Source organism: Coloeus monedula (assembly GCF_965178545.1).
Source record: "Coloeus monedula genome assembly, chromosome: 16".
In the NCBI taxonomy this organism is placed as follows: domain Eukaryota; kingdom Metazoa; phylum Chordata; class Aves; order Passeriformes; family Corvidae; genus Coloeus; species Coloeus monedula.
This window is the reverse complement of record NC_138796.1, coordinates 6,332,175-6,352,788: the sequence shown is the minus strand read 5'-3', so window position 1 is coordinate 6,352,788 and position 20,614 is coordinate 6,332,175. Positions and strand designations below refer to the sequence as shown.

General features: G+C 46.0%; 1 protein-coding gene across 2 annotated transcripts in view; it reads left to right on the top strand.

Moving 5' to 3' along the window:
- The window catches only part of RNF216 (ring finger protein 216), a 78,044-nt gene that overhangs the window by 2,035 nt on the left and 55,395 nt on the right, over nucleotides 1-20,614 (top strand). For both annotated transcript variants that reach the window (XM_082291798.1, XM_082291797.1), the window contains exons 2-5: nucleotides 13,204-13,332; nucleotides 14,418-14,551; nucleotides 15,540-16,403; nucleotides 17,951-18,027. In XM_082291798.1, coding sequence (XP_082147924.1) covers nucleotides 13,266-13,332; nucleotides 14,418-14,551; nucleotides 15,540-16,403; nucleotides 17,951-18,027 — 1,142 coding nt within the window. In that variant the 5' untranslated portion in view covers nucleotides 13,204-13,265. The remainder of the gene's footprint in view (nucleotides 1-13,203; nucleotides 13,333-14,417; nucleotides 14,552-15,539; nucleotides 16,404-17,950; nucleotides 18,028-20,614) is intronic.

The window sequence follows — 20,614 nt, the reverse complement described above, 5'->3', positions numbered from 1 at the left end:
TGCGCAGGCAGTTTTTAATTCCAGGACTGTGGGATTTACAGCTTTAATATGTGCTTTTAATTTCTAGGATGAATGCTGTGCAAAAATTCTGCTGCCTTACATCAGGCCTTCTGCAACTGTAAACACGTTAATAGATTTCATGTGCTGGGTGTCTTCATGGTGTGACTGGATGTTAATAAACAATCATCTTGACAGGAGTTTGTGCCTGGAACACCAAGACTTGGGAAGGGACTCAGACAGATTTCCTGAAGATCTGTAGACATTCAGCCTGCTTGGAGGTGCTGCATTGTGGTAACAGGCTTTCTTCCATCTCTTTTTCTTGCTTCCTAGGATGTTTTCCTTCTGGTTGGCCTGGCTGCAGGCAGTCAGGGCAGGAATAGCAGCTCCTAGAATAGCACTTGGGGCAGGTGTTACTGGTGAGAAGGTACAGTCTGGGTTCCAGCAGGGGGCTGGTGGCCTGTTCCTGGGCTGGAGTTTCAGGAGCTGCCTCGGAAGTCGAAATTCCTGGGTAGCCCAGTGCTTTGTCTGCCTGAGAATGCAGTGGGCGTTCCTGCCGCCGGCGAGTCTTGTGCTTTGAAATTGGACACAAATCACTAAAAAGTCCTGTGGCAAAAATAGGTGGGGCAAACACACAATTCCTGTGGCGCAGCTGGAGAGAGACAGGAAGCATATCCCAGGGGCCAGGAGCTGATTAGCAACCCGGAGTAGCACAAACCCAAGTGCAAGCAATGTGGAGCCCTTCGGGTGTTGTTTTGTGCCTGCTGGAAGAAGCTCCCATTCATTAATTTGGAATGGGTGTCTTATTTTTATTTATATCTTTCTGAAGCCATTGCAAGTGGTTTACTGTGTCTGAGCACTGGCGGTGCTGGGGCTTGCCACTGGCTGCATTCTTTCTGGGACAGTCAGCTGCACCACTAATTCCTCTCACTGGAAGTTTGGGATTGTTTTTTTTGGGTTTTTTTGCAGATGGATTTGATCTGGATATATTTTAAGATTCCCTTTAAATTACTGCATTTGGGCATCATTGTAACTACTTAAAAACGAGGCATTAATAGTCTCCAAAGCCTGTGTGTTTACTGAAGTGATGGTGGAGTTTCAAGCTGCTTCATGTAACTGGGATTACTCTCAGTAGGCTCTATCCCAGTGGGATAGGTGCCTTTTTAAATACAGCAGAAGGTGTGAAGCACACAGCTGCCTGGGGACAGCAGCTGTCTCCCAGTAGCAGCTCAGGAGATAAGGTTATTTGTGTACAGGCTGGGAGTTCCTGTGTTTGAAATGGAGCTGAATAAGGGGCTGGTCAACATCAGTCCAGAGTGGTTTTGTTTTTAAGCAGGTTACTGCAAGTGGGAAATCAGGGAGGGGTAGGCAGAGAAAACAGGAAAAAGAGAGGGGGGAAAAAAGCCACTTAGCAGCATCCTGGTGGCTTGAATGAGTTATCCTTGCCGAAGCACTGAGATGAGAGATAATAAGGAATGTCTCACTGAGCTGGGATAATCTCATTCTCAGCAGCCTTCGTGTCACTTTTATAGCATTTCAGGTTTATTTTGGACTGTCTCAGGAGTGATGTTTTTCCTCTGGGTCAGTGCTTAAGGGCTTGCAGTGGTTTTAAATTCATAATGATCCTTGAGAAAGCTTAATTCCTGAGGATGGGAAATTATATTCCTTCTGAATGACACCTCTCTCCTAATTACCAGCTCCACTGTGGTTCCCTCCCTGTGTTCATGAGGGGAGCTGTCAGTGCCTGATTAAATGGGAAAAGCATTGGGCTTTAGGGAAAGATTTCAATGTGGGGCAGCTGCTACCCCAAGCCACGATGTCACCTCACAGTATTTCTGACCCAGGTCAGCAGGAGTTTAAATGCGTGGCTTTCTTGCTGGCTTTAGGGAGCCCCACTCCTGTGCTGATGCTGGTGGTGCCCAGCTGCTCCCAGGGTGAGTCTTGGAGGCCGTGGTTGCCCCATGTAATGAGAAGCGAAGTTAATGAGCTGAAATAAAACTGAGAGTGTGTGTGGGTGTCAGGGTGACCTGAAATGTTTTCAGCTGGCCTTGGAGGCCAAGCGTGGTGTTGCTCACCCTCAGCCTGCTCTCCCCTGCAAGGAGGACAAGCTACTGTTTGCATTATTCAGGGAAACATTTGGATGGGATCTGTAGAGGCATCACGTGGTCCTGCTCTGCAGTACAAGGTGATCAGGATCTGCGCTAGCTGGAATCTCTTTTTGGGGGAATATGAAGATGAAAAATGGCCTCAAGTAATATGTTTTGTCCAAAGCACTCCTTGCACAAGGCTCCTGTACTGCTTTATCCAGACTGACATGCTCTTACCAAGCTGTGGGCACTGCTCCTGCTGTTCCTTGGAGGAAGGCAGGCAGGGGTTGGCTTTTTGCAGCCCTTGCAAAAAACAGAGTGAGGAACAGATTTACACTTCTGCTTCCAAATCCCATCCCAAAGACAGGATGCATTTTCGTGTGATGGAGGGGGAAAGAAAACCTCTCCCTGATGCTTCTTGCAGATCATTTTTCCTTGAAGGCCAGTCTTGGAAGGAGGACTGGCCCATGTATCCCAGGCAAATACAAGCTCTGTTGGGCAAAGACATTTCAGGGGGATGGCAGAGGGAAGGGAGAGCAGTGCAGACAGCTGCCTGCAGCACAGCCATGGTGCTGCTGAGGACTTTCCTCCTCTCCCCGTTCTGCTGTCATGTGCTGAAATGCAATTTGAGGAGATGACAGCAGCAGCATAATGGGGAGGCAGGAAAAGCAGCTCTTTTTTTTTTCCTTTCAGGAAACCAGCAGGGTAGGGTGTTTTCATACCTCCTGTGCTGCTGGGATTTCCAGCTACAGATGAGCAAGACTTGGGAGCAGTAACTTGGCTAATGTAAATAGTTCATGCCCTCTCTGTAGATTGTTAAAGCAGAATCCTTTTGTAGTGGAGCAGGCTTCATTGTGTGTCAGCTGGGAGGTGCCCTTGGATCTGCCAGGACTAGCACAGACCAGCTCACAACGGCTGGAACGCACCTCTGCCTTGGACACAGTGTCTGGAGAGTGCTCCTCAGCTCAATGTGTTTGTGTTTATTTAGCAGCTTGTGGCTGTTCTTACCGACCCTCCAGCCCAGGTGGTTAAATAATCTGTCTGATATTGCAACACCCAGGAAGAGGATTTCTGTTCCACTGTGAGGACTCACCCAGTGTTGGACACAAGTGTGTTGACTAAGGGTGGGCACAGGATTCACTGCCTGAAGCAGTCTGTCCGTAGCAACTGCTCTGGGTGCAGCCTGTGTAACCTCCTGGCTGTGGTGGTTTTTGTAGTCCTGTGTCTGTGAAATGTTTGTTTGCTGTGGGGTGAGATTAGTGGGTACCTAACAGTCTCATTAATTGCAGGACTGTGGACCTGGAGAATTAATGTGCGGCTCTTCTTTCCTTGCTTTTTAGTTCATAATTCATTCATTTGTGAACTTCAGTAGTCTCAGAAGGGACTCATGCTGGATGTGGAGCATCTCTAAATCCAGCCACAACCGAATTTCACTGTTTTCTGTTCTGATACAGTGGTACTTGCCTCAAATGCAGCCTCTTTGCTTTTCTGCTGTTTTGACATACTCATACTCCACAGTGGCCACTGCCACGTGACATGGATGAAGTCAGGCTGGACAACTGTCATGAGCCTGGAAGGCTGCCCTGGATTTTCACTGCTGAGAGTTTGCTGGGCTGGAATTGGCCACAAGGCTACACGTGGCTGTAAACAAAACTAAACCCAGTTTTACAAAGGGTGTTGCAGGCTGGCTTGGAAAACCTTTTGATAACTGGTCATCTGCGGTGCTGGAGCAGTAAGGATGTCATTGCAGTTCTTCCATGACAGTGCTTCTCCTGCAGCAATTGCTGGGTGCAAGAGGCAGCTTATTTTTCACTCTTTCCAGCAGAAATTGGTGCAGAGCATGGACTTGCTGCTCAGGTGTTATGCCTGCCTTACAAGGTTTCTGTCAGTATTTTACTCTCAGTAGGTAAAGCCATTTAAGACTTACCACTGTGAGCTTGGCCTGTTGGCCCAGTCTGGCTCTAAACTGACTCTTGTATATATTAAACTCTTAATTGATTGTGTAAAAGCATCTCTCAAAGGTAGTGCCTGATCTTGGACTAGAAGCACGTGTAGTTTGAGTATTAGTCAGGTATCAGCTGTGGCTGCATAGTGTCAGCTTAGGCTGCAATTTAAGATCTTCCTCCTTCTTGGAGTTTATTTTACCGTCTTAATTCTGTTCTCCCGATTCCACCATGGAAGTGGCTATGTGGAGGGTATCTGATGTGAATCCTATAAAAACATTTTCCAGGGCATTTCCTTTCAAAGCTGTAAGAAATGCTGGAGGAGCTCAGTGTGAGAAGAGGAAGCAAGCTGTGGTATGGGAACATGACCATCCTTACCAGGTATTGCAGTGAAACCCTTCTGAACATGAAGCCACAGCTCCTGGCCACTGACCTTTGGAATTGTGGCAAGTGCATATGCTTAATGTGGCCCTAAAAAAGGGCATGGCTGTTGTAACCAGAATATGGGACCTGTGAAGTCATTCTTTTTGGAAGTCACTCACTTTGGGATGTTTGACTCCTGGAAGGGTTGGTGGCAGGCTTTTAAGTCAATAGTTCTGAAAGTGCTCTGCAGGTTGACAGAGACCTTCTTTTTTGCCAAGGTGGGCTGCTGCACCTTGTGGGCCCCCTCAAGGTCAAGTCTCAGGTTTTGTGTTGTCAGCAGCTTTGTGAATGAGGTGAGATGTGCTGTGCTTGAAAGCAATGTTTCTTGTGATAAGTTCAAGTCACATTTAAAATAAAATAAAAGACAAAAATACCCCCTTTCCTTCCACATTTTTTCCTGGTGGTGCATTATGCTTGTAATTTTTTCTGGAACCCAGCTTCCCAAGTGCAGCTTAGGTGTTTTCCAGAGTCAGTCTGATGGGCAGCTGCTGAACATCCAGGATGCCATCAGAGCCTATCAGTTCCTTCTGATTTTCAAGTCCTCTGGCTGCTACTAACTAACTGACTTTCTGATTTGCAGCCTTTCTGGTTTTGGTCTAATTATCCCTCACTGCTCCTTTTCACAGCAGGTTGCTGGTTGTGTGCAGCCTGGTTCTCCCTGCTGTCAGTGCCCCTGCAAACAGGGCTGTGAGCTGAGCAGGCTGCAGGTTGCTCATCAGTGTGAATGTCAGTGCCACAGCCTGTCCCAGCAACCTTAATTCCCTTATTTCTGTTTCCTCTCCAGTGAAAACAGTGCTAAGATGGGAACCTGAATGCTCCTGAAAACGTGCATCCAACTTGTTAGATAACTACTTAAAAGGTTGCACTTGGATTTCTTTGTTCTGTTAAGCTTTTTAAAGTGGCATTCAGGATCCCTTAAAAAAGAAAAGAAAAAAGGTAGGAAAACTACTAAGGTTTTGGAGAGGAAATGCTCTGTCATTTCTCCAGGAGGGATCTATGAAGTACAAGTACCAGAGGAGCACTCTGCTATATATCCTGGGGCACACAGGGCATTTCTCCTGCTCTTTTCCACGTGGCTGCTGGCTTTATGGAAAAGAGAAGGCAACTGCAATTAATGCTGTGTGGAGCTGTGGCAGGTATGTGCAGCACCTGGGGGTTTGTGGAGCCTCACTCTTTAAACCCACTGGTGTCTGAATCTTGGTGCTGTTCAGAGCAGCCCCTGGCCTTACCTGGAAGGGAAAGGACATGTGAGTTCAGGGAAAAGAAACTGGAAGTCAAACTGGCTCTGGAAGCAGCAGAGCTGCAAATCACGTGGTTTCACATGCTCTTCCGTTCATCCCCACCCTTATAGCACAAAATCAGAACAAATCACTTCTTTTAAATGATGGTTGGGGAGATAGGATGTGAGCAGAGCAAGGCTGGGTTTATGTGTAGGTCTCTAGCCAAGTATTGAGCTGCTGGTGTCTGAATTGTTGCATCAACGTGAAATGCCAAGCTGGCACCTGTGTTTGTGATGTGGGAGGGAGGTTTTGGATTTAAGGGATTACACTGGATGATCTTGCACATGCCAGAAGTCTGAGGCAGGCAGAGTACTGCCCTTTACAGGAACTAAGTTCAGGGTTGGCTCTTCTTCCCTCAAAGCCTTCATTTTCACTTCACTCTTAAAATGAGCTGCTCAAGGTAATGGCATTAACTCTCCTTTCCAACTAGAAGTTGTAGATTGAGATTTTTTTTTTTCAGGACTCAGTTGGATGGGGGAGAGAGGGAATCACAGATCCAAAGCTTTCTACCTCTCACCTCTTGTGCAGAGAGTGGATTTTTGCATGCATCAAAATGAGGAGTCTCGTGCTGGTCAGAGAGGTGGGATGATACGGAGCCTTGTTATTTGGCAAAGGGACTGATGGGGGTCGTGGGAAGGCACTGAAGTGTCCAGCAGTTGACCTTGATGCCAGTCACCAGGGAATAGCTCAAAGGAATGAAAAACTGAGTTGCCCAGTTTTGGAAAATGAATGCAGCTTCAAAACAGCTTACATTTTAGAGCTTACAGTCTTACATTTTAGAGAGTAGCTCACAGAGCAGATCTTTTGCTAGGGAAATGCAAATGCTTTGTGGGTTTAGGGTAGAAAACTGGTGCCAATGTATGTGGCCAGCTGTTAGGTGAATTAGGTAAAATGGGGCACTTTTTTCCTCTTGTACTTTCTGTTTCAGATAAAAAATTGTGATTGGGTACTTCAAACAGTTATGATTAATAATTATGATACTGTGGCCTTGATGGAATGAACTGCAAATAAGGTTGATCAGAAGTCTTGTAATGTACAGACAGCCAAGATATTTCCTGTAAAGTCCTGAATGGACTTAGAAAATGGGGAAAAATCTAGCTGGGGATTTGAAGCCAAGTAATCCCTAAATATCTGCTCTCTTAATTGCTCCTGAGTAAGCAATTTTCATTAGCCTGGAGCAGTGACAGAGAGATGTAGCCTGTCCTGTGTTAATCTGCAGCCTCTCTTTTTGGAGCATCTCCTGATGTGCTCTTGGTCACACTCCTGACTCTGCAGTTACCAGTGCTGAGCCTGGGAGGAAAGGACATCATTCCCTTCGGTGCTCTTCTCCTTGGGTAAGAGAGGGTGAGGAACAGGGAACTTTTGGGAGGTAACTGGAAGCTGTGATTGCTGCCAGATTCATTTCTCTTTTCTGTCCTTATTCATGTCCTGCCCTGGAGCTGCTGGAGCCGGTTGCAGGCTGGTGTGGTTTTGGAAATAGTGGCTTCTCTGGTGGGATACTTTCTGAACTGTGTGTGTTGGGTGTCTTATCTGTCAGGGGAGGTGAACATTCAGGTTGGATTTACTTGCCACAAAACAGTTCTTGTATTATATTGTCTTATGTTTTGGTGTGGTGAAACCAGTTCTGTGGCTTTCTGCCCTAGAAATGTTACCTGGCTCTTTATTGTTCGCTTCAGCTTCTGTTCCTTGATTTTTCTCAGATCTCAGGAATCCTGTCTTCCCCTTCTCAGAGAGTGTACATGTTTAAAATAATTTGGTAAACCAAGCCAGCTGCTAATGTGGGAAACACTTCAAGAATACTTTATAACTCATCAGCCGTTTCTGTTATTAAATGATCTTCTGGTTTGTTGTTTCTCTTCAGCACATGCTACAGGTCCAAAAATTGGTGGCAGAGCTGTGTGGATGCTCTTGTCATAAGTCTACTCCAGGTCTGTGCTCCTGAGAGGAGCTTTTGGCCAAACCTGTAATGCTGTCCCTGCCCAGCTCTGTGGGGTCCTGCGTGCCCCCACAGACGCACGGGTGGGTTCAGTGTTACAGTCGGTAGCAAAGAGTCGAGAAGGGTATTTGTGTGTGTTCTGCCAGGAGCATTTATTGCTGCTACACTGCCGAAGGGTGCAGAGGCAAATACCAACATGACCCCGAAGCTCACAGTTTTATCCGGGGGCAGGGAAAAGGCAGGACCAGGGAAGGGGGACCAATGGAGAAGCTCTGGGGGAGTGACAAGGGGGTAGAGGCTGACAGCCAACCCGGGAATCCAAACTGGGATAGATTAACATAACAGAACACTGCCTCCTGGGAGAAGCGTTTTTGGTCACCCTAGCATGAAGTGGTTCTTGTGGTACAAGGGAATTGTCTTACTGAAAACTCTCTGTCCCTTGTAATGTATGTTCACCGGCCACCACAAACCTGTAGCAGGTTGTGCTGCTGGAAACCAGGTGGTCTTTTCTGAGAGCCACAGCCCACACACTCCTGCCTTCAGAGGCCAGGGTAAAGCTTTTGGGCTGGAATCAATGTTTTTTTTCCACTTTTCCCAGGCTTGGAACTGTGCAAACCTGCTGGCAGGAGCCCTGCTGCAGCCGCACGTGTTGACCTCTGGCTCTGTCCCTTTGCAGGGTGTGAGGCAGTGGCAGTAGCTGCCTTGTGCATAGCAAATAGGATTTGTTTGTGTCCAGCAGTTCTTGTTGGGCTTATGATCAGGGGATTTCTAATTTTCAGTTGGGATGATGCTGCTTAACATGATCAACCACTGCTAAACTCCTCCTGCTTTTGCTCAGTGCCTGTTACAAGGAGCAGCCCCCAGCAAATCATGAACCCTTTGAAATGTTTCAGTGAAATGCTTGACAGTAAGTCAGTCTGGTTTATTTCCTTTCTGTTATGCTTTTAAAATTTTTTTTAAGGACTGAATTTTTAGCTTTTCATTTTGCTGGTTGTCACAAGCCCTGCATTATTTAAGTAGCTTGTTTTAGGAGCTTGAAATGAGCCAGAAATTCACCTTGCTCACAGGCTACCAGCAGACACGTTTGCTGCCCGCAGGCACAAAGTAGGAGTTGATGCTCTTCTGTCAATGTAGGTGAGCAACAGTGGTGTTCTGTGTGGGGGAGAGGCTAAAACACAGTGATTTCATGTTGCTGACGTTTCTTTCAAGTTGCTCTTTTTTTTTATCCCTCCCCCCTGTTCATTTGGGATCTCAGTTCCTACCTCCCCTGCTTTCTGTCTAGTCCTGTTGCCTTGAGCTGGAGCCAGACAAGAGCACTTTGAGTCTAGTCCCATCTTGTGTATGTGGGAGTTCAAGATTTCAAATGCTGTAAGTGGGGGGGGGGGGGGGGGAAATACATTACACTGTGCTGAGAAGGGGGGGTTTTCCCTTGACTGTCAGTTTAAATTCCAGCACCATCTGAAGATGCTCATCCCAGCACAAATATGGGGTGGAGGGAGCAGATTTGAGTTCTGCGCCAGTTACTGCAGTCCAGAAACGCCTTCATGTATCAGGAAATTAAATATATGCACAGCACCGATGGTGGCTATTTTTAGGTTAGGCTAAAAATATGTCATGTGGTGTTTGAAAGGATTTTGAATGGGTTTTGGAAGTCCTTGTGTAAGCATTCTGTGTGCTCCTGAGACCTGCTTCACCTCGTAGCAGCTGATCCCTTACCTCATAGTAGTGGTTGGAAGCAATGGTTTTGTGGATGATATTTTTGCATGTTTGAGGAGCTTGTCCGGGAAGTCCCTGTCACCTCAGCTGTCAGTCTGAGGTCTTGTCAGTTCAGAGAACTGTTAAACCCAAGTCCCTGATGGACTCTGGTTTTCCTGGTAGCAGATCTGTTAATGGCTGCTTCTCCTCTCAATTTGCTGTAGGAAAAACCATGATGGGGAGGATTTTGTTGTCTGCACAATGAAACAACGTGGGTGTGCAGTATCAGAGGGTGGTTGGGCACTGCCCAGGCTCCCCTGGGAATGATCATGGCCCCAAAGCTGCCAGAGCTCCAGGAGCATTTGGACAATGCTCTCAGGCACAGGGTGGGATTGTTGGGACGTCCTGTGCAGGGCCAGGAGTTGGACTCTGATCCTTGTGGGTCCCTTCCAACTCAGGATATTCTGTGACTGAGTTATGAGTATATGGAGTAATATAGAGGTGAAATTGGGTGGGGCCACATCTTACAGCATGGTGGGTCTTCACTGCACAGTCAGCAGGTGTCTTAGAAGTCATGATGAGAATTTTGTGTCACCTGGATACTGTTATAGGGATTCAAGTCCCAAATCCAGCTTGATGTGTTGCAGTGCAGGTGGGAGCCTTTTAAGAAAAGAAGAAAAACTAAAAAGCTTGCAAAATGTTCATCTGACTGCTTTGCTATTCAAACAGCTCTAGTTTCCTATCCTTGGCTGTATTGTGGAAGAGCTGATGGGCATGTTAGAGCTTGCTTGTAGGTAGCTTTATTCTTTGCCTGTAGATAGGCACTGAAATCACTAAGGTAGTGTGGAATAACTTCTTTCCATCTGTCTTCCTTGCTTTTTTATTGTTGTTTATGTAGGGCAAGACCCCAGGGTGGCTTTGATCTTGTTACTTCACATTCTTGGCAGCCTGGTGCTATAAACATGAATAAACTTCTTATTCATGCCACTAGATGGAACTGGCCCATGCTTATGGATATTTGTTTAAACTTCAGCTCTGTATTGAGTATTGACAAAATGAATTGCTAGCTCTTGGTGGAAGCTTGGCTTTTACCCTCAAAGCAGGGCTTTATTAAGCTGCTTGGGGTTTTTATTCAGTCTGTTTTGAAGTAGGAGGAATTGCCAGTTCTTTCCAGGCTTGGGTTTTTTTGTTGTTGCCTTGACTGTGTATACAGTTAATACTATTTATTATATTCTTGCTTTTAAAACACTGAGTCTTTTGGTGATGTGTGCACACTTTCTTGTATGGAAGTGCAGACAGTTTTTCTATCCCAAATCTTAATTTCAGGTTATTCCCTGTACCTCCTTCTCACTGCTGAATGTTGAAGCATGCATACAGAAACCAGAGTAGCCCCTGGAAAATACCACCTTAGTCTTGTGGCTTATGCATCATTCTTGGATGTGAACAGCTGGGATTTAACCAGCATTGGACAAAGCACCATTTGAGCTATTTGGGAGAAGATTTTTTTTTTTTTTTTTTTTTTTTTGGTGGCTGTGCCGAGCATTTGCAGTGTCACCCCACCCTCATATAGCCAGCCCTGCTAATGCACCACGGGTCCCTGGAGGGGAGAAATATCCAACCACTCAGCTTTGCTTGGAGCAGATCTGAGCAGACACCTGTCCAGCCCCTGTCTGCACCACTTGATGCTGCAAGGGCTGATTTGTGGCTTTCACAAATGTCCTTGTTCCTCCCCCACCAGTCTCAGAGCGATCCTCTGCCATGTTTGTTCAGTGACCTTGCCCACGGTGGGCCTATCCCTGCTTCTGTTTCTCCACCTTTTAAATGGCAAGAAGTGTGAATTGATTTTATTTGCTGAAGGAGTCAGACAGCTAAGGATGGAAAAGTGCTATGCAGGACTAGGTGATTGCTATTCATGAGTACCAGGGAAAATACAACTGTAATAATGTGGATGTGACCTTTTAAAAAGGCCAGGGTTTGCACCACAAGTTTGCACTTACAGTGACCCAGCTCCTGAGCTGCAGCTCCAGCACCTGCCTGGGATGCTGGAACAGCACTTTCATGCCATTCTGGCAAATAAAGAAAGATTTATTTGTCCTTATAAGGCAGAAAATGAAGAACATAGTGGAAACACCCCCAAAATCTTACTTTTCAGGTGTTTTCAAAGTACCAGTATGCCCATGAGAATCTCGGAGCTGCTTACTGGAAATAGGATGTGCTACTGAGGTATCAGGGCTCAAATACAGGCATAGTTGCATATTTGTGGTAATGCTAGTTAGAAGAGGCCTCTTGCTGTTCCCTTACCCAATTTCCCAGTCAAATTTGGACCATCAGCAGTGCAGGGACCAGGTGAGTGTGGCTGTTTGTAGCCAAACCTTGAAATCTTTGTGCTGGAGGTTCCTTCTGAAGAAGGCTCCTTCAGGCACTGAGCCCATGCTGCTAGGCTTTTTAAAGTGCTAAATGATACATTTAAAATATTGTTATTGTATCTTGTACATCTGAACTGATTTCTTCGTTTTACTGTCCTAGCTGCAAATCCTGTTCCCTGCAGAGGAGTTTAAGTAGAATTACTGAGGGGGAATTTATACTGCTCGTGTACTAGCAAACAGGATTTTATAGCAGACCCACCATTTTCTTCCAACTACTGCATCAGTAAATATTTAATAGTACAGATTCCTCTGTGCTGTGATAAGGAGAGTGATAAGAGTACTTTCCAATGAGAAAACCTCGTTTCTCCTTCCAGTGATCAAATTCTGCTTGGAGTTCCTGTATGTGTTCAGCCTCTGTTATAGTGGGAATTGAGAGCTATAAGCTGACAGAGCATAAAATGGAAACCTCCTGTTTAGTTTGCAGTGATTCCTCTGGCCCCCTAATCCTGTTTGGGAGCCTCTGGCCGATTAATTGTGCCTCTCTGAGAACAGGTGGGGGTAGCAAAGTTTAGTTCCAAAAAGCCCAGTCCTGTGAAGGCACCTGATTCCTGTCATGCTCTCCTTTTGCTGTGAGAGCAGATGGTGTTTCCTGGAATTTGTACCAAACCCTCGCTGTAAATCAAGGAAATCTCTTCTTTAAAATAGCAGATGGTGGTAAGGAAGTGTTCTCTGGAATGTGACTCGTTCCTGTGCTGGTTCACAGAGCAGGCACAAAGCACACACTGACACTGCCCTGCCCGGGGTGCAGCTTCCTTCTGACATGCCAATAACATGGGGGTTGTGCAAGTGAGCTTGGAGCATCTCTGGTGGCTCGGAAGTTGTGCCTCAGCTTGGCAGCATGCAGGGAATTCAGGCTGGGGTGGTGGTATCCCTGTTGGCTGTTGCCCTCAGGGCTGTGTGTGACTTCCCTGGCATTAAGTGAGACAGGGGTGGTTGTAGTGACATCATCTGGGGTGTGTGAGATGCAGGTTGATGTGGGGATGCCCTGGGACAGCGCAGGCAAGGGGATTTTGCCCTTCTCACCACCTGATGGTGGCAGAGACACCACTGTGTGTGTTGGTGCATTGGATTTTGGTTGGAAACAAGAGAAGATCCACATATTGGGAGGGTTTGAGTCCTGCTTGGATAGAATTGCGTCTCTCTTCCTTTTCTGTGGTTGCATAGCTGTAAGAATTCTCATGTCTCCTCCAGAGATTTCTCAGGCCTGATTGCACTCTTCAGTCGACTGTTGTAACTTTTGGAACACAAGATAACAAACATATCTCCTTTCAGGTACTGAGACAGGCGTACAGAAAAATACTGTGGAGAGACTGCTGGGAGAGCCAGGAGAACCCCTAGCAGCTAAGTCTTGGGAAAACCCCTTTAGGGTGAATCTGAGTTTGCCTGACTCCCTCGTGGTTTTATTTTATCTTCCAGTTCCTCATGTGAGCCTGACTGCCATGCTGGGGCATTGACACTCTGGGGTGCAGCTGTTTAAAATGGCAGAGAGAGGTGGGAACGAAGAAGTGATTAACTTGAGCAGCTTCAGCAATCACAGAGGGAAGGGTGAGTACTGATTTGTGCCTGTTTCCAAAACACTCTTGTGAAACTCCTCCTGAGCAGCAGTATTCACAGAACTTCCAGGGAGCTGCTGGAGGTCTGTTCTGTCATGTCACACACTGCTCTGTTACACTAACTTAGCCACCTACAGAAACTCTTTCATGTTATGCAGGCATGCAAAATATTTGGCTCTTGTCTTTCTCATGTTGTACTGCCTCAAGGGAGATTGCTGACTTCTTGGGAACACTGTGTAGAGGTGTTTCAGCAGATCCAAGGAGGATCCATCCTTCTGAGGACCCCATAGTAGAGAGGCTGCCCCTAAGTTCGTGCCCTCATAGGGCTGCATGCATTGGCACCCATTCACTCAAGAGTGGCATTCAAAGTGATGCTTTCTCTCTATGCCTGAAAGGTGATAAATGAACACTCATGCTAAAAAATAAGCTGAAACATGTCTAATTTTAGGGAAAGCATAGTTGTATGTTCTCTGTGCAGTACAGAAACCCTCTGTTCCTGCCTTGAATATCTCTCCTGTGTTCCAGCAGCTGTGTTGACTAGCATCTATATTGCATTCTTGACAAACCTTGAGGCACAAGGTTGTCATCTAATAGCCACAGGCCTTATCTCGGCCCTGCATAAGGTAGTCTTTCAGAAGAGGATGAGTTGCACAGAGACTCTTATCTCTCTGCTAGAATGCCCTGCACATTGACAAAGAAAATGTAATGTCCCTGCGATACTGAAAGTCCAGGATTTCTCTGAAGACGTATTCCCTACATGCCTTGTTTGTAATAACTTTTGCAGCAGCTTGACTGTGCTGGAGTTCAGGGTAGAAGATTCTTTGTGAGTGTCAGTGGCTGTCCCCGCAGTGCTGTTGTGATGAGCTGAAGCTGTGCAGGTGTTTTGCTGGAGGCTTAGGGACACAGGAGTGGCGGTAACAATGCCTTGCAGAAGAATTGGTAACCTCTGAATGCTGCTTCCTGCAGTGCAAATGGGAAAATTGCTTTCTCAGATGTTTCAATGCTATATGTGCCCTGTAATTCCAGTTGTTTGCCTTGAGCCAACAGCTAACTTTAACTTTACTTACTGTTCTGCAGACTGGATAAACCACAGGGATGAAAGTCTTATCATGATATCGGATTCCTCAGATGAAGAATTGCCTTTGTTGCTGGAAATGCCAGAAAAGCAGCAGACTGAGGAAGATGATGATGATGTAGTCATCTTAGCAGAGGTAGATTTTCATTCTTGTAGCTGCAGTGCTTTATTCATGGCCTGTATAGCCAAGTCTTGTGCAAATACCTGATGCATTCCTTTGAGTCCTGCCTGGTTACAGCAATCTACTTAGGATGGCTGAAATAATGGTGAAATGATGGCATTTTTCTGGCTTAATTTAGTCATATTTTGGGCATGGGAGGGGAGAACCAGGCTGTTAAACTACGCTGCATAGTTTAAGTTCTAGTTGATGAAGGCTGTAGCTCCCATAAAGTTGTCTGTCTGAATCCAGCAAGGTGGAGTGCTTTGCAAGAGGACTTGATCTTCCATTGAAGGTGTTTTCAAACCATGCGTTGTTTGATTTATATACGTACTTTGTATGCTTTATATTCCTCTGTTATTTGTATTCACGTTGGGCTGTTGCAGGCACTTATGTTTTTGTAGCATTTCATATTTGTCTTGTATTAAGAATATATTGCACTTTACTGTTAAATTAACCAGAAGCACTGAGAAAATGGGTTGCAAAGCTGACCTTTCTGCTTCTCAGTTGAAAACAGCAGCAGAGAACACTCAGGCTCTGTTGGCATACAGCAGTCTGTCTGCCAGAGGCAAGAACAAGGCCAGAGATTAATGTTTTGAGCTTTGGTTCCTGCCTGTTTAAATAAATTGGTGAGAACACAAATATGTCATCAGTTAGTTGTTCCTTCCCAGACTGTTTTAGTGGAAGGGAAGTGGGTTAGCTTAGTTGAAGTGAGCTTAGGAAATTATTCCATTTTGAAAGTCCTGTGCATCCCCAGTTCTGCCAAAGGTTCTTGTATCACCTGGGGACAAGCTGAGGACGCAGATATGTGGGTTGCAGTTCTGTGCTTTATTATTTATCTGTGCTTGCTGAGCAGGCTGTTTATCAGTTTCCCATCAGAAGTTTTCTTAGATGCAGAAGTATCTGGAGCAAAGATTCTAACATGCAGACAAGAATTCCTACTTTATCTTGTGTGTGTCCTTTTCAGACCCCAAAGCAACAGCAGCCTCTGCGTCCCAACGTCATCAGACCTGCTGCTCCATGGCAGGGGGCAAACACTGTGGGAGAAGGAGGATCTAAAAGTGCTGTGGAGCCTTTGATGAGCACAGACCTGCAGGATAAGCAGGATTCAGCTCTGCCCTGTGAGGGAGATGGGAATAACCTCATGGAGGAGAGCAATGCTGGACCAAGCAGGGATGAGAGTGTGGACGTTGCCCTCCAGCAGCCTGGACGATCTGAGATGAATGGCCCCAGCTCTGAACTTAAAAGTAACCAGGAGCCTGGCCCAAGTTTGCTGCCACTGATCAAGATGAATCCACAGCCTGCTAATAACGCAGAAACCATTAGTCTGGAGAATGCAGACCTTCCACCTCAACAGGAGGAAAAGATGGAAGCTCGGGAATGGCAAGGAGAGAACTTGGAGCCAGAGCAGAAACTTGAAGAAATAGCTGCTAAAACTACCATGGAGCAGGAGGAGATCCGGGAGAACAGCCAGCTGGAACCCCGGCACTTCCCACCACTGCAAGATGAGCCACAGGCTGTAGCAAAGGGTTGTGCTCCCCAGCAAGGGCAGCCAGAGGCAGACCCGGGATCTTTGAGGGCATATGGAGAGAAGGCTCCTGGGCCAGCCTTCCCCCGGCCAGAGCCGCAGCAGGACGGGATTCCAGGCCGTGCCTCCCCGCAGCCGGCACATCCCCCTGAGGAATCGGGTCAGCAGGCAGGGAGAGACAACGAGCAGCCGGGGCCCGCCTTCCCTGCACAGGGCTCACACGAACTTGGCTCAGGGGATGTGCCAGAACAGGGAGCTGCTGGGCAGGAGCAGGACCTCACTGCGCTGCTCATCAGAGAGACAGTAAGTATTCCCAGGGCTCCTCTGCCTCCTGTGTGCATGGTGTTTTCAGACAGGTTTTTCAAGGTGTGTAGAGTTTCACACGCTCAGAACACACAGCTGCAAATCCTCTTTGTTTGGCTGAGACAGCCGTGCACCAGGTGAGGAGCATGTGATGAACTGTCTTGGAAAATGTTGGTTTGAGGTGAAATAATCTGGGTCTGTTCCCTGAAAGGCCCTCTTGGATCTGCTAATCTGGTTTTGTCTGGTTGATTCCTAACTCAACACTGTAGAGCTGGTTTAGGATTGGATACAAAGCTAAATGAGCAAAGCTGAGACACCAAATAGTGGCAGAATGCTACAGGGTGGAGTAGGAGTAGGGAAGTTTGAGACATGGCTGAGAGCCAGGGCTGCTTTTAAGCTCCTAAAGGAGTTTGGTCCGTGCCCATGTTAAGGCCACCATGGTGGCAAGGGGTAATGGTTGCCCTTGTGGTGTGGATTTCCAAGCAGCAGCACCAAGGAATAACTAGATATGCAGCATGAAGACTTGTGTATGTTAACTCCACGTGCTCCATATGTGAAGCTTAGCATGAGGGACATTGGCTATGACAACAGCCCCCAGGGAGGACACTCCTTATCCTTTGGTATATTCAGCAGCTTGGGCAGCATGGTGTATATATGATAAACAAAGCTAAATAAAAATGGGATGATTCATGTGTCTAATGTTTGCACACCCCTCCCCTTGATTGCCAGGGAGGAAGGCTCTCTTGCTGTCTTATTGAACATTTTTTCTTGCAAACAAGTATATTCTTATGTGCCTGTATCTTCCACCACCACCCCATCCCCTCCAAGTCTTCCTTCCACATCCCATATCTAATTCTACTTGGGAAAAGTGGAGTTGAGGAAAATATTTTCTTAAGTAGCAATCTAACATAATTCAGTTCTTTCCGAGTAAGACCTTGTTGATCAGTGCCTTTGAGATGGGTAAGAGGCTATTCTTGCATTGTCAGGGTTGCTTGACAACCCTGACCAGTCCAGTCTTGCAAAACAAAATACCACATGGTTGCAACTGGTTGCAGTGCTTGTACAAAAACCCCAGAGAGAGCAGCAAACACTGGGAGAGCCTTCACAGAAATGCCAGTAAAGGTTTGTTGTCTGTTCTGGTCTCATTTCTGGTGTGTCTGGGTTCACTGGGTGAGTGTACTTGTTGGTTTTCTTCCTTTTGCTTTGGAATGTTGTATTTCAGCACATAACTGCAACTCCTTGATGGGCATGCTGAAGGTAAACATTCACTTTCCTTGTGTTGTAGATCATTCCTACAAAGCTTGAATCTCTCGTTAGGCCACGTGCTCTTGGCTTTTCACATCACAACCCTCACTGTTCCTTTGAGATAGAGCTGCTAGCAGTCATCCTGTGGAGCAAGGCTGGATGGCTATAAATGATCTCTTGACCATTTTGCCCCAAGTCTCAGGATTGTGCTGGTTAATTACCTGTAAATCCCTGTCCTGGGTGCTATGTGTGTTACACAGCTCCTCTAATACCTACATAACCTTTAGCTTTTCCTCCTCTAGGAAGCAAGATTCCCAGATGTGAAGAAGGAATATATTGAAGAATTAATCATCATCAAGAACTGCTATGACTTAAATGTGTAAGTGTAGAGCCAAGAACTACAGTGTGTCATACAACTGCAGCACTTTCCCATGTCCCCACCTGCCAGGGATACTGCTCTGGATCACATCTGGGCTGGGGCTCAGCACTGCCTTGATAGTGCCAAAGAGCACAGATTCTTTCTTTTTGTACTTCTAATAGAGCTGTTCTTAAGTCCTTTCTAATTCTATTGTGCTCTAGCTTCTCTGCTTTTAAGATGATTTGCTTATTTAAAGAATTACATATAATTTTGTTACCTATTACTAGGGCTCTTAAAAAGAGTGAGTGTCAGGATTAAAGTGTTAAGATGACTGCTATAAAACATAGTATGGAGGTGAGTTGGTGAGTTTTGAGTTGGAAGAAATCATTCCCTCCTTCATTTCACTGGGTTTTGGATTCTTCAGGTAAAGCCAACACTGCCTTGGAGTCCATTATTTAGTGTTATGATGTTGACTTTTATCACCTTTACCTGCTCAAGTAGCAGTGGTGCTGTTTGAATTCTCTCACGTCATTTTTGGGTGATAGAATAGAGCAAAGACATTTAAGGGCTGGTAGGATTGGTTCTAGAGGTGTGTTGAGGGACTGATTTTGGTCAAACTGAGCAGAAACATGAGCAAGAAAATGAAATAAAAGGAGTGGAAAATCAATGTGAGGACTTGCTTTACAAACTGCATTAACAGCTCAGGACTACCTTAATGTTCATCATACTGGAGATTTCTGGGAGTCATGTTGGAGTCAAAAGTTTAAAAAAAAGTGATTAACCTTATTGCTGAGTTGCATCATCTCCCTGCCCTTCTGGGTAGAGCTGGGCAGCGCAGGATTGCGTGTGCTGGCACCAGCAGCACCGAGAGGAGATGGTTTGAAGTAAATCACTTGTGACTGATGTCTGATGCTTGGTGGCCTCTCTCTCTCTCTCTCTGCAACTGTCTCTGTTATCTCCAGCTTGTCCAAACTGGTTACTGTGTGATACAAGAATGAGGAATAGGTGTTGGTTGTCAGAGTATTCACTTGTCTAAGTCCAATGCCCTTTCCAGCTAACTAGAGCACTAATTAAGCAGCATTTAAGTGTGTGAGGCTTAGAATTAGTCATTGGGCCATAAATAAGTTAAATGATGAGGAACTAAGGATGATCCCATACACTGGGCATAGATTTCCTATTCTGCTGTTTGCCTGTGCTAAGAAGTCGGGTCTCCAAAGAAAGGCTTCTTGTTTAGAAAGTCAACAGACTAGTACTTCTTTCTGGGCTTTGAAAAGTGCTTTCCCTGCAGTGGTGGAGCAGCTTTGGGGTGCCCACATCACGGACTGGGTGCACCTCAAGGTGGATGGTTGTGGTGGGGATGTAGAAGATAAACAGAGCCATTCCTGGGAGCAGTTGGGCTATTGAAGTTGTGCATCTGACTGCAGGACCCTCCCAGATTGTGTGAAAAAACTCGGGTTTGTGTCCTGCGGGGATTTAGAGAAGCCTGATGGAATTAAATCCCACTATTGTCTTCTGTCGGTCTTAATGTGTTCCTTCCCTTTTTGCTCCCGAAATCTCTTCTCTCCCATTGTGTGCCACAGACCCAGTGAGATGAAAAGGTGCTTCCAGGCTTCCCTGTAGGCCAGCTACAGTGTCTGCTCAGCGGTGCGTTACCCACTTACTGGATGATAAAGATTTCTTCTCCATATTTTTATTCCTTTAACCAAACTATCTTTTGAGTTGTCACTGCAGCTTTTGTGTGAGAACAAATGGGTCAAAGCACTGGTCAGCCTCGCTGGCAGGGTCTCTTTGATCTCCATGGTGTGTCAAGCTAAATCAGGCTTGAAATATAATAAATAAGGGTGGCTGGTTTTGGGCAGGGATGAGGCTTTTAACCAACTCTGTGTCCTGTGGTGCAGATATTAATGAACAGTGCTGTGAGTGTGGGTGTGCTGTGTGCCGGGACCCATTTAACTAATTGTCACACACTGAAGGTCAGCATCCCCCAAAATCCTCAGCGTTGAAATGGCAACATGCAGGATAGTTCAAATGTACCCTGGCCGTGCCCCAGCTGAAACCCTTTTCTTAGAACCACGGTCTGAGCTCCTTGAAGTTTCTGTTTTGTTGGATTAAAACAGTTATCTTTTACCAAAGGGATGGCCAGAGGTGGGAGCTGGAAGCTATTAAATGCTCAGTGCCAAGATATTTTGTTGTTTTCCGTGAAATGATCTTCTTAAAACTTTCAACTGATGTGAAAGATGAGATGTGGGACCCCTCTTAGCAGGGTATCATCTATTCAGCTTTTGTGTGCTGGAGCATTCACACTCAGTCAAAAGCTTCTGTCTCAATATGTCAATACCTGATTAAACAAAAAGAAATGCCCCTGCTTTGAATGTGAAAGCAGGGCTAAAGTAATCGTGCCTTGATAGTGGGTTAATGCTTCAAGCCAGTTCAGATTTCTTAATTAGGGACTGATTTCTGACATCAGGAATGTAAATTAGCTGCAATTATGTCTTTGCTGCAGCCTAGCACCTTCTCATTCCAATAGTTTTACAAATGTTAATTGCTTGTCCTGGCTGCTTTCAGAAGGATCTTATTCTGCAGCTGGGGAAACTGAGGAACAGCTTGT